At 40.6% G+C, this 13,087-nt stretch overlaps 1 protein-coding gene across 1 annotated transcript in view; it reads left to right on the forward strand.

The window, feature by feature from the left end:
- Positions 1-3,103: 3,103 nt before the first annotated feature.
- LOC100766524 (cytochrome P450 3A9) overlaps positions 3,104-13,087 on the forward strand; it is a 31,315-nt gene continuing 21,331 nt past the window's right edge. Inside the window, exons 1-4 of the mRNA XM_027415216.2 lie at positions 3,104-3,174; positions 5,808-5,901; positions 8,276-8,328; positions 8,931-9,030. Coding sequence (XP_027271017.1) covers positions 3,104-3,174; positions 5,808-5,901; positions 8,276-8,328; positions 8,931-9,030 — 318 coding nt within the window. The remainder of the gene's footprint in view (positions 3,175-5,807; positions 5,902-8,275; positions 8,329-8,930; positions 9,031-13,087) is intronic.

Raw genomic sequence — 13,087 nt, forward strand, 5'->3', positions numbered from 1 at the left:
GTTAGTCTTCAATTTCATTATCAGGGGAGGACATTTAAAGTAGCCTCTCCTCTGTTGTTTAGATGGTTAGTTGGTGTCATCTTTATAGATCTCCAGACATTTCCCTAGTGCCCTAATTCTCTTTAAATCTATAATGTCTCCCTCTATTATGGTATCTTGTATCTTGCTCTCTTCTATTCTTACCCCAACTCAACCTTCCTGCTCCCTCCTGTCCTCCTCACCCCTCCTCTTCTCCCCTTCTCATTCTCCTAGCTCCCTCTCCCCTCCTTCCATACTCCCAATTTGCTCAGGAGATCTTGACCCTTTCCCCTTGAGAGACCATATTTTAATAAAATGCACTTTACTCTATACATGTGTGGACACACACACACACACACACACACACACACACACACACACACACACACACACACACACACACACACACACACCACAAAATAGATTTTAAAATGTAATAAAATTTAAAAACATATACAAAAGTGTAGAAACAATAGAAGACACATGTGTTCATAAGGGTGGGTGCAACTGCACACACACATGCATATATTGCACAGACAGACAGACACACAGATCCAAAAGCTCCCGTTAACCCTTAGGAGACAGACTAGGAGCCAATGAATCCTTTTATCCATTTTTTTCTTTTATCCATTCATAATAATGGCCTCAGTGATTAAATCTCGCTCTGTTTCTTTCACCTATACACAGCTCCTTAATTATCACATGGGGATGGGTGGCTCAGCCTCTTCTTATGGGGTTCCATAGCCCAGGCTTTTGCATTAAAACTGGGGACAGACCAATAGGTATGGTTATATTTATTTATTTCTGAGCCTCAGGATTTCATTACTATTATTAAAGATTGAACTTTGACTTGCTAGGGGCACAAAAAAGATAAGCAATTCCATATTGATAAGACTGTATGTTTCTAATACCCATGTGATTGATTTCAGCTCAATGTACTTACATTATCAACTGTTCCTGTCCCTGATGCTGATCAGATATACAAGGCCTTTTCCTCTCACAGCTTTGTAATCTCTAAGGAATGCTGAGGAGAAGAGATTCCATGACGTATTAAGTTGCGTGAAAAAACATACAGAGAGTTGCAGGGTTCAAGTGTTTTTTGTTTTTTGTTTTTGTTTTTTGTTTTGTTATTGTCCATGCTAGGATGGATGGGCTATGGGTGATGTCTTTGAGCTATCCATGTTCCTATAAGCAACTTCTCACCTCTATTTCTGCAGGTAATCCCAACACACCAGCATGTTTGCCAAGCTGGACTTTGGTGTAATTGTTAATTTGGTTTGCCAACAGTTCCTTATCTGGAGTTAGTAGGTTATTTGTGTTCCATCTTCTCAGGAAAACTGTCACACAGCAAGGTGTCTCTATGTGAGCAGGTTTCCCTGACTTTAAATTTTTATACCATTGAGCCTGTGATGTGTGAGGTACAGCCAATGCCTGAGACACTCTCAAGATAGCTTTCCTACTGTCCCAATATAAATTACTTGGCTTCCCTTTTAAAAATTTGTATATATAAATTGTACAAAAATATTAATGGAGTTTGGCCTGAAATTTTACCTAAGATGTTTTGGTCATATTTCCTCCCATTACTCAAACTTGTTGCCCTACCATGGTCCCCTTTCTATTCCTTTGTAACCATTCTTCTCTGTCTAGGCCTTTGGTTTCTAAGATTCCATATGAAGGACCTAGAGAGATGGCTAAATGGTTAAGAGCACTTTGTGCTCTAACAGAGGGCTGGAATTTGGTGCCCAGCATCCATGCTGGATGGCTCACAACTGTCTGTAACTCCAGCTCTAGGGGGATCCCAGGTACTTTCCTGTCTTCTGCAGGTACCCACCTATGGGTGGGCTCGTACACCCACACTCAATGGAACTGAAAATAAAATAAAACCTAAAAAGATTCCATATGCAATGTTTGTCTTTCTGAATCTGACTTATTTGCTTAACATGGTGATGTCTGGGTCCATCCATCTTCCTGACAATGATAGGAATACAAGAGAGGGTGTAGAAGCAAACAGGGGAATAGCAAGGAAGGAGGTTTCAGAGGCATCAAGATTGATATATGGGAAAACCAATGATAGAGGAAAAACAGAAACCCCTCTTTATTAGTTCTACTACTGTGAGGAGACACCATAGCCAAGGCATCTTGGTTTCAGAGGGTGATTTCATGATCACCATGGCAGGGAACATGGAACTGGAACAGTAGCCGAGAGTTTATATCTGAACCAAAGGCACAAGGCAAGGAAAGAGTTGGCTAACTGGGAATGGTGTGGCCTTTAGAAACCTCAAAGCCCACCCCTAGTGATATCCTTCCTCCAACAAGGTCACATTTCCTAATTTTTCCCAAACAGTTCCACCAGCTGTGGAAAAAGTGTTGTGAACACACACACACACACACACACACACACACACACACACACACACTCCTCCAAAAACTCAGAAGGCACTATGTAAATAGTCTATAAAGGAGTGTGAATGTGTGGGGAACCCTTATGCCCCAGAGACTTTGATCTTCCAAACTCTCTGAACCAGGGGGAAATAAATAAGTCAGCCATGGGCTCTGCTTCAGCTCCTGTCTCCAGATTTATACCTTGACTTTCTGCCCTGACTTCGGGATTGTAAATTGCAATATTAAACAAACCCCTCCCCCAGGGTTGTTTTTGGTCAGAGTGCTTTTCATCACAACACCAGAAAGCAAACAAGGACAGACTACTGTAGAAGAATTAAAGCATGTTATTTCATTTGAATTTCTGATAAGAATCAATAACCTTTGGATTCAGTGATAATGAAATCACCGGTTGCATTATTTTTAGTTAATATTTCTTAGCAAATGAATCCAAAGATCAAAGTAGGCCATGCTAACTGCTAAGGTAGAGAGTGCACCTGACTGTTGTCACTGTGGGTGGAGCACAATAATGTTTTCATTGGCTGCAAGGCTAAATCCACCCCTTTCCCACTGCTTAAGCACTGTAGGTTGGCCTTCTTGAATCACAGCTGGGCAGGGAAGGGAGCTCATCAGACTCAGCCCTGCAAGGTGCAGCACACACAGCTGAGAATAAAGCGCAAAAGAGACTTGATTAAAGAAAACAGCAATGGACCTGGTCCCAAACTTTTCCATGGAAACCTGGATGCTCCTGGCTACTGGCCTGGTGCTCCTCTACCTGTGAGTAAACTGCCAGGCTCCTCTCCTTGATCAGGACTTGGGGATTAGATGATTTTCTCCTCTACCTGTTTGGAAAAATGCAATGAGAAAATGAAGGGGATGTTGCTTGAGTGTGGGATGCTAAGACCTAAGGTGTTGCTGTTGGTCTTATGTAAAGTCCTCCAAGGAGATAAATAGCATTCCTCTACTACTAAACTCTACTTTCTGTGGATGGGAGGATCAAGTGACCTTGGTTAGACTTGGGGTATCCTCTGATTGTGTCTCAGTTTTCCCCCAGGTTATCCAACCAGAGCTCAGCAGAAGCAGATTACAGATAACTGGTCACTGTGGATGATGGGGGCCTCTTCCGCAATGTCTCAGGATTGTGGGGCTGGGAGTACATTTTGTGTTGTCTACACCCATGCCCTCTGATGCAGGAGATGTATAGTATTGCCCGCGTGCACGTGGCTAGTTTCTGATCCCTTGTCTCACCTCTAGGACCATTTATACAGTTCCCCAGTGTACCCCAGGCTGTATGACAGGCTCAATTTATTCCTAGTTTTGTTACCGTTCCCTGGAGCTGTCTATCTTTCCCGAGCTCGATCCCCCTGTCTATAACATGTTGAACTATTTGCTTTTAAGTGATGAATCTTTTTAATGTTATATTTGGTCATTTTATTTTATATGAGTGTTTTGACTGCATGTATGTGTGTGCACTACATGTGTGCTTGCTCATGGAGGTAGGTAGATGACATCTTATCCCTTGGAACTAAAGTTACATACAAATGACTGTGAGCCGCTATGTAGAACCTCTAAAAGAGCAACAAATGCTCTTACCCCTAGAACCATCTCTCTTGTCCCCGTAAGTGATGAGTCTTTAGAGCAAAGGAGACCCAACTTTGATTCTTTCCCTTCAAATCCCCTAGTATAAATAGGAGCATAAGGAGGATGTCAGTAGCTCCCCAGCTATGAGAGCTACTGACATCCTCAAAAGGCAGACATTCTGAAACAATTAGGATGTTAAATTATTCCCTCTAAGTTCTACTGGGACCATCAGTCAAAACATCCATACCAGTATTTCCTTTCAGTGAAGGGATTCCTGTACAAGTGAGGGGAGGAGAGATGTTATCCTGAGTTCTAGAGGTCAAAGTGTATGTGACCACCATCCTCAGCTCTTTCTACTGCAGCTATTTTCAACCTGTGGGTCTTGACCTCTTTGATGTCCAATGACCCTTTCTCAGGGATCACATACCAGATATCCTGTATGCCAAATACCATAGTAAAATTACAGTTATGAAGTAGCAATGAAATAATGTTATGGTTGGGGGTCACCACCACATGAGGAACTGTATTAAAGGGTCACAATGTTAGGAAGGATGAGAATCACTGTACTCTCTCTCTCTCTCTCTCTCTCTCTCTCTGCCTATTAGTCTATGGGTTGTAGATGCCCCCTCTCTCACACACACATCACATTTGACGTCTATCGCCATTTTACTCTAAGGAGAGGTAGACATTTATAATGATGTGAAAAGGAAAAATTCAGATGTGGTTTTATTCTTTAAAGAAATATATAAGTATTTAAAGTATTGTGGCAACATCTTTTCCATTTGATAACATTTTACAATTAATTGAAATGTTTCATTTCCTTCTATTCAGCCCTAGAATTTCTTTGAAATAATCCCAGGACCTTTCTTCAAAAGGTTAAAGTGGGGATGTTGCTTTCAATATTTGTGATATATTTATAGTAATTTCATTTGTTTATAATAGTGTCAGGAATGGGAGTCTAATGCATAAATGAATACATATCATAAAATACATACATACAAAGCATGTGTGCTTTGAAATAAACTTGCTTATCAGGTTTAGAAAAATCATCAGTGTTTGATATACCTGTCTGTCTGGTCATGCAAATAAATCCTTTAGTACGGTGTATAAGGAAGAGCATACCATCAGGTATGAGTTAGGAGGAAGTGGAGAATATGTCTCTTTTCTCAAGAGAATTCTCAAACACAATTGCATGTTGTGACTCCCACTGAAGATCACTAGAAAGACAGCTGATTAGTATCCAATCAATTTCCTAAATAAAAGGAAGTGAAAAATGATATATAAGAACTCAGATTGGATGTCACATGAGCACTCAAACCCAAGTCTCCAGACACTTATTAATGATCAACTTTAAGATTTACAGCCCCCAAATTTTACTTACTTTTAAGATAACCTTTGTGGTCTTTGAGTGTCCTACAGAGAACTCTAGAGAAGTGAATGTAGGGGATGCTGTAGGCACACCTGCAAGGGCGTGGTCAGGGTTACGTAGGGAAGGTTTAAGAGTGAGGGATGCTCACATGGGGGGGGGTCTGCTTTCGCCTTCATCTTCGGCTTGCTGTACTTACTGCTGCCCTGCCGGGTGGCTAGGTCTCTCTGTAAGTAAGGCTTTTCTCTATTAAATTCCCTTGTATTTTTATCTGGCTCCGTATTGGTAATTTCCCACATTAAGTGAAGACCAAAAGTAATTAATTTCTGTTGGAGTTTTTGTTATTTGTTGCCTACATGTTGCCTCCTCTGTTTGAATTTATAGTGTCTGTATCCATGATTGCTGAGCCACTATAACATTCGACGACAACCCCAATGTACTAGTTTTCTCTTTCACTTCACAGGTATGGAACCCATTCACATGGACTTTTTAAAAAGTTGGGAATTCCTGGGCCCAAACCTTTGCCTTTCTTGGGGTCAATTCTTGCTTACCGGAAGGTGAGTGTACATTGGACTCCCTATCTTTCCTTTTATAGTTGCCAAGACTGGCTTAGTTTCATCAATACAAAGGCAAGATCTGGAGCAGAACTGAGGTAGAATTTCAGAAACCATGTTTGGTTTCTGTCTGAAACAAGATCAGCTTTTCTAAAGCCTCACTGTAAGTTTTTGGAGGATCCAGTTTGGCACAGTTGATCAGCTCAGACCTCTGACATATTAATATTCCTGTTGAGGACTTGATGTTCATACTTGTAATCCCTAAAGGGCAATGTCCTTTGTCCCCAGTGCAGATTTTAGCAGGGGACAGTTATGTTTCTGGAATTTTTATTTGCAAAATTAAAATTTACAACTAAAACTTAGCTAAAGTTTTCTTTTTAAGTTTCAGAGACTCAGAACAAATATTTAATTTCCAATGTTATGTGTAGAGGAGAAAGTGTTTTCCTTTGTTGTGTTCTGTGTAGAGGGTGGCATCTTCCCTTTTCCCATGTTGCCAGGGAGCCATTAAGGCAAATTCTTTTATTTTTTAAAAATATTTTCATGCATATGGTTATTTTGCCTGCATACAAGTCTGTGTATGAGTGCTGGGTACCCATAAAGGTGTCCCCTTAGAACTGGAGTTACAGACAGCTGGCATGTGGGTGCTGTGAACTGAACTCTGGTTCTCTGGAACAGCAGGCAATACTCTTAATCACTGTGCCATCTCTTCAACCACCATTGCCAGTTTTTATTAGTTACTTTTTAAAACATTTTTTAAAAATTAGTAACAAGCTTGCTTCACATGTCAGTCCCAGCTCTCTCTCCCTCCCCTCCTCCCCCACCTCCCACCAACCCCCCAAACCCTCACCCCATTCCCCCCTCTGCTCCCCAGGGAGAGTGAGGCCCTCCATGGGGGAATCTCTAAAGTCTGTCCTAGAATCCCAGGCAGGGCCTAGGCCTCCCCTGTGTGTCCCATTGTCATTTTTATTCACTTGCCTTCTCTCTCAGCAACTTGAGACTAAATGCTCCAAGTTAAAAGAGGCCACAAGTTTCTTCAGTGTCATAATTCTTTTTTTAAAAAAATATTATTTATTTATTATGTATACAGTCTTCTGCCTGCATGCCAGCAGAGGGCACCAAATCTCATTCAAGGTGGTTGTGAGCCACCATGTGGTTGCTGGGAATTGAACTCAGGACCTCTGGAAGAACAGTCGGTGCTCTTAACTGCTGAGCCATCTCTCCAGCCCCTAGTGTCATCATTCTAATAGTCTTCTAAGGGAGGGGTCATGAAATAAATGAAAAAGATGCTGAATAAGGAGTTAAATGGATCTCACTGGCATTCCCTTAGCTTTCATTCTCCTTCTGTGTCTATGGAAGGAACAATTCACAAAGTCTGAGAATTTTAGGGATAATGCGTAGAGAAGCAAAATCTTTTTTGTGTACTTTTTATTTGAATATTTTTCAATTTACATTCCAATCCCAGTTCCCCCTCCACCCCCTTCTCCCTCACCCCCATCCACTCCTCAGAGAGGGTAAGGCCTTCCTTGGGGAGTTGACAAAATATGGCATACCAATTTGAGGCTCCTCTCCCTACTATCAAAGCTGGTGGTATCCCACCACAGGGAATAGGCTCCAAAAAGCCAGTTCATGCACTTGGGATAGGTCCTGGTACTACTGCCAGCCCCGCAACAGATTAAGCCATGTAACTGTCACCCACATTCGGAGGTCCTAGTTCAGTCCCATTCAGGTTCCCCAGCTGTCAGTTCAGGCCCATGAACTCCCACTAGCTTGGGTCAACTATCTCTGTGGTTTTCCCCATCATTGTCTTACCTGTCTTGTTCATATGGTCCCTTCTCCATCTCTTCAACTGAATGAGAAACAAAATATTTAGAGACATGTTGTTAGCTGTGATAGTGAAGAGTGAGTAGCCAAGCCTGTGCAATGGTGTTAGCAATTATTCACAGCCAAGGGTGAGATTTGTGCATTTCCCATTTCATACACACCTAGCATTTAATCTCCTTTCCATTCAGACATCGGTGAATAAGAATGCCCCTCTCACTTTGGGGATCCACCATGGAGGGCCTCATCCTCCCTGGGGAGCAGAGGGGGGATGGGATGGGGATTGGTGGGGATGGGGGAGGAGGGGAAGGAGAGAGAGATGGGATTGCCACGTGAAACAGGCTTGTTTCTAATTTAAATAAAAAATAAAGTTCATTATGTATACATAAAAATAGTGAAATAATAAAAGGTTAAATACAAAAATAAAGAATGTCACTCTCAATGTCATTGAGGGACAGTAAGCTTGATTTTGTAAGATTCATATCACTTGTACCCCAACTAGAGGTAAGAAGAGTATATTTAAAATAGTTATGGATTCTCATTTTCTTTCTCTTTCCAGGGTTTCTGGGAATTTGATGTACAATGTGGTAAAAAATATGGGAAAATGTGGGGGTGAGTATTATGGCAACTTCCACCGGGAAGATTTAAAATGTTGACAAAAGCCTACAGGATCTTGAGTGTAAGCGATGTATTATGAAGATTTTTTGGGACTTTTCCTAGCAAAGGTCCCATACGTCTCCCAGTGTCATGATTCACAGACTGAATTTGGCTGAGAAAGTTTCAGTCCAGTGTCTGGATATGTCACCATTTTTGTACTCAAATTACTCAACTTCAATTTTCCATTCACTTAATATCCTTTTTGGTAATCTAATATTTTGATCATGCAAAATTATGAAAAATAGTATATGGGTGATATTAATGTATGCTCCATTCAGGCTTAACAAATGTTCCAGTTTAGTTCTAATTATGACTTCTTTGTAGTGCGATTTTGTGTTTACCTCTTCCCTGTGTGAGCTATATTACACTTCATTTTGTGAGATTTGAGTGAGCCATGGTCAGAATCCCAGACTTCAGCTAGGTGTTCATGTTGCGGCATGTTGTATAACTAAGCTGTTGGTTATATAACATCTGGATCAGATTCTGAGTTTCTGGGCATGTCTCTAACTAGTAAATCTAGATGGCTGGGTTTAATCCTCTCTGCTTTGCCAATGCAGGTTTTATGAGGGTCGACAGCCCGTGTTGGCTATCACTGATCCAGACATGATCAAAACAGTGCTGGTGAAGGAATGCTATTCTACCTTCACAAATCGGCGGGTAGGCATCTGTTTAAAATATCTCGATCTCTATTTATATATTAGGGTCTTTTTGATGCATGCATGTTTACATGCATGCACATGGGTATATGCACATGTGTGCTGATGCTATCCCATATGGAAGTCAGAGAAGAATGTTGGATGTCTTGCTCTATTCTTATTCTCTTGAGACAGGGTTTCTCACTGAACCTGGAGCTAGGCTGTCAGTCAGCAAACACTGGCAATTCTCCTGTTTCTGCCCCTAACAGAGCTGGGGTTACAGATGCACAGGGCCACATCCAGCTTTTTAAAATTTTATTTATTTCTTTTTATAATTGTAATTAGACCAATTTTAAATTAGAAACAAGCTTCTTTTACATGTCAATCCCAGTTCCCTCTCCCTCTCCTCCTCCCCCCCGCCCCCCCATCCCAACTCCTTTCTGCTCTCCAGGGAAGGTGAGGCCTTCCATGGGGGATATGAAGAGTCTGTCATACCATTTGCATCAGGGCCTAGACCCTCCCTTGTATGTATAGGCTGAGAGAGTATCCCTCTATGTAGAGTGGGCTCCCAAAGTCCATTCGTGTACTAGGGATAAATACTGATGCACTACCGGAGGCCCCATAGATTGCCCAGGCCTCCAAACTGACATCCTCATTCAGGGGATCTGGAACAGTCTTATGTTGGTTTCCCAGATATCAGTTTGGGGTCCATGAGCTCCGCCTTGTTCAGGTCAGCTGATTCTGAGGGTTTCACCAGCCTGGTCTTGACCCCTTTGCCCATCACTCCTTCCTCTGTGCAACTGCATTCCAGAGTTCAGCTCAGTGTTTAGCTGTAGGTGTCTTTCTCTGCTTCCATCAGATACTGGATAAAGGCTCTAGGATGGCATATAAGGTAGTCATCAATCTCATTATTGGAGAAGCGCTTTTAAGGTAGCACTGAGAAGAATGTATATTCTTTTGTGTTTGGCTGGAATGGTCTATCGATGTCTGCTAAACCCAATTGGGTCATAACTTCTATTAATTCCTTTGTTTCTTTGTGATTTGAGTTTTAGTAATGCTTCTTTTACAAATGTGGGTGCCTTTGTATTTGGCGCATAGATGTTCAGAATTGAGAATTCATCTTGATGGATTTCTCCTTGATGAATATGAAAAGACCACCTTCATCTCTTTTGATTGATTTTAGTTTAAAGTGTAGTTTGTTAAATACTAGGATTCTACACCAGCTTGTTTCTTGGGTCCATTTGATTAGAAAATCTTTTCCCAACCCTTAACTCTGAGGTACCATCTGTCTTTGAAGTTGAGGTGTTTTTTCTTGTATGCAGCAGAAGGATGGATTCTGTCTTTGTATCCATTCTGCTAGCCTGTGTCTTTTTATAGGTGAGTATGAGGAATGTTAATGACCATTGATTATTCATTTCTTGTTTGCTTTGGATTTGTTGTCATTGGTGGAATTTTGTGTGGATTTCCTCCCCTTTTTTCTTTTGGCTTTTGGTAATGCTTTTCTGAGTGTAGTTCACTTCCTCGAGTTGGATTTTTCCTTCCATAACCTTCTGTAGGGCTGCATTAGTGGATATGTATTGTTTACATCTGGTTTTGTCATGAAATATCTTGTTTTCACCATCTATAGTTATTGAAAGCTTTGCTGGGTATAGTAGTCTGGGCTGGCATCTGCAGTCTCTTAGTGTTGGTAGAATATCTATCCAGGACCTTCTGTCTTTCAGGGTTTCCATGGAGAAGTCAGGTGTAATTCTGATAGGTTTGCCTTTATATATTAATTGACCTTTTTCCTTAGCTGCTCTTAATATTCTTTCTTTATTCTGTATGCTTGGGTTTTGATTATTATGTGGTGAGGGGACTTTTTTTGAGGTCCATTCTATTTGGTGTTCTGTAAGCTTCTTGTACTTTCATTGGCATGTCTTTCTTTAGGTTGGGAAAATTTTCTTTTATGATTTTGCTGAATATGTTTTCTGTACCTTTGAGGTGGGTTTCTTTACCTTCCTCTATACCTATTATTCTTAAGTTTGGTCTTTTCACAGTGTCCCATATTTCCTGGATATTTTGTGTTAGGGATTTGTTGGACTTAAAATTTTCTTTGGTGGATGAATAGATTTCTCCTAGTGTATCTTCAATGCCTGAGAGTCTGTCTTCCATCTCAGAATTCTCTTGGTTATACTTGCATCTGTAGTTCCTGATTGTTTACCCAGCTTTTCTATTTCCAGCATTCCCTCAGATTGTGTTTTCTTTACTGTTTCTATTTCTTTTTTCAGGTCTTGAACAGTTTCCTTTATCTGATTTTTTCTTGGCTTTCTTTAATTGTTGATTTCTTTCCATTTTTGTTTATCTTCCATGTGAAGCTGGGAATTAAACCCAGGTACTCTGCCAGAACGGACAGAGTACATCCCCACACTAAGATTCAGATTACATTTTCAAGCATATTTTTTGCTTTAAATTCATCTAAACCAAGTGTTCTCAATCTTCGGGTCACAGCCACCTTGTATCTCTATCCCTTTGTGTTGAATGACTGTCTCAAGGGGCTTCCTAAGACCATCAGAAAACACAGGTAATATTACAATTCATAAAAGTATCAAAATTACAGTCAGGAAGCAGCAATGAAAATAATTTCATGGCTGGGGATCACCAGGACATGAGGAACTGTATTAAAGGGTCACATTGTTTGGAAGGTTAAGAACTACTGATCTAGTCTACTGATCTAGAACTACTGATCTAGACTTAAAGTTTTGATCCTCCTGCCTTAGTTTGCTGACTACCAACATTACAAATGTCCACCATTACACTGGCTCAACTATAAAATAGAGGGTTTTCTTGTGACATTTTTTATTTCTTAAATAGTTATTTTATATTTGTTTATGTGTATGTTTGTATGTGTGTATGCATATGTGTGTAGGTGGCCACAAAGGTCAGAAGAGGGTACAGGGTCCTTTAGAGCCATAGTTATGGTATTTATGAGGCACCCTGTGTGTGCTGGAAACCAAACTCCAGCCCTTTGCAAGAGCAGCGATTCTTTTTTTTTTTTATCAAATGGAATAAAAAACTACTTTTGTTATGTATGAAAATATTAAGAGGTCTGGAGAGACAGCTCAGCAGTTAAGAGCACTTGCTGTTCTTCAGAAGTTCTCAGTTACAGTCAAGACCATCTGTAACTCCAGTTCCTGAGGACCTGACACTCTCCACGGACTTCAACTGGCACTGTACACAGTACATATACATACATGGAGGCAAAACATTTATATACATAAAATAAAATGAATTTTAAGAATAAATTGAAGAAAATATAGAGAAGCTGAGAAGTAAACACTTTTTTAAGTGTGAATGAGTGTTTTGCATGTCTGTCTGTGTACCATATGTCTGTCAGGTGTTTGTGGAGGCCATTATGGTGTCAGATTCCCTGGAACTAGAGTTGAGACAATTGTGAGCTATTCTGTGGGTACTGGAAATTGAATTTGGGTAAAAGCAGTGATTCTTAAGTGCTGTGTCTTTTTCCAGTCCCTATAGTTTTGTTATATGTACATCATTAAAAAATATTATCAATATTGATAGGTGATACTCTTGTTTCTGAATGTGTCTGCATTAATGTGACCTTCATTTCTATCTATTTTCCTGCAAACAATATAATTTTGCTCTTTATGACTGAATAAAACACAATTTTGTGTGTGTGTCTATAGCATAATATTTTAGTATTCTGAATCTTGTGTTTATGAGAGTTGTGTATGTGTGTGTGTATGTGTGTGCACATGTGTGTGCCTGTGTGAACCTGCAGAGGTCCCAAGGAGGATGTTAAATGTCCTACTGTACTATGTTGTTTTGGCTAGTCTGGCTGACCAGTGAGCCATTGGTGCACTATGTACCTGTCTCCATTCTCCCAACCCTGGGTCACAGGCACCCATAGGCATAGCCAACATCTTTTAAAATGTGGCTGCTGCAGATTTGAACCCAGGTCCTCAGGGTTAAAGAACAGACACTCTTACCCTCAGAGCTCTCGCCCCAGTGGGTTGTTTTGATCTGTGAGTGCTTTAAGTTTCTTCATTTCTTCAAATTTCATTGATTTTTAATTTTTTTTA

This window comes from Cricetulus griseus, chromosome 4 (genome assembly GCF_003668045.3).
Source record: "Cricetulus griseus strain 17A/GY chromosome 4, alternate assembly CriGri-PICRH-1.0, whole genome shotgun sequence".
NCBI classification, from domain to species: Eukaryota; Metazoa; Chordata; class Mammalia; order Rodentia; family Cricetidae; genus Cricetulus; species Cricetulus griseus.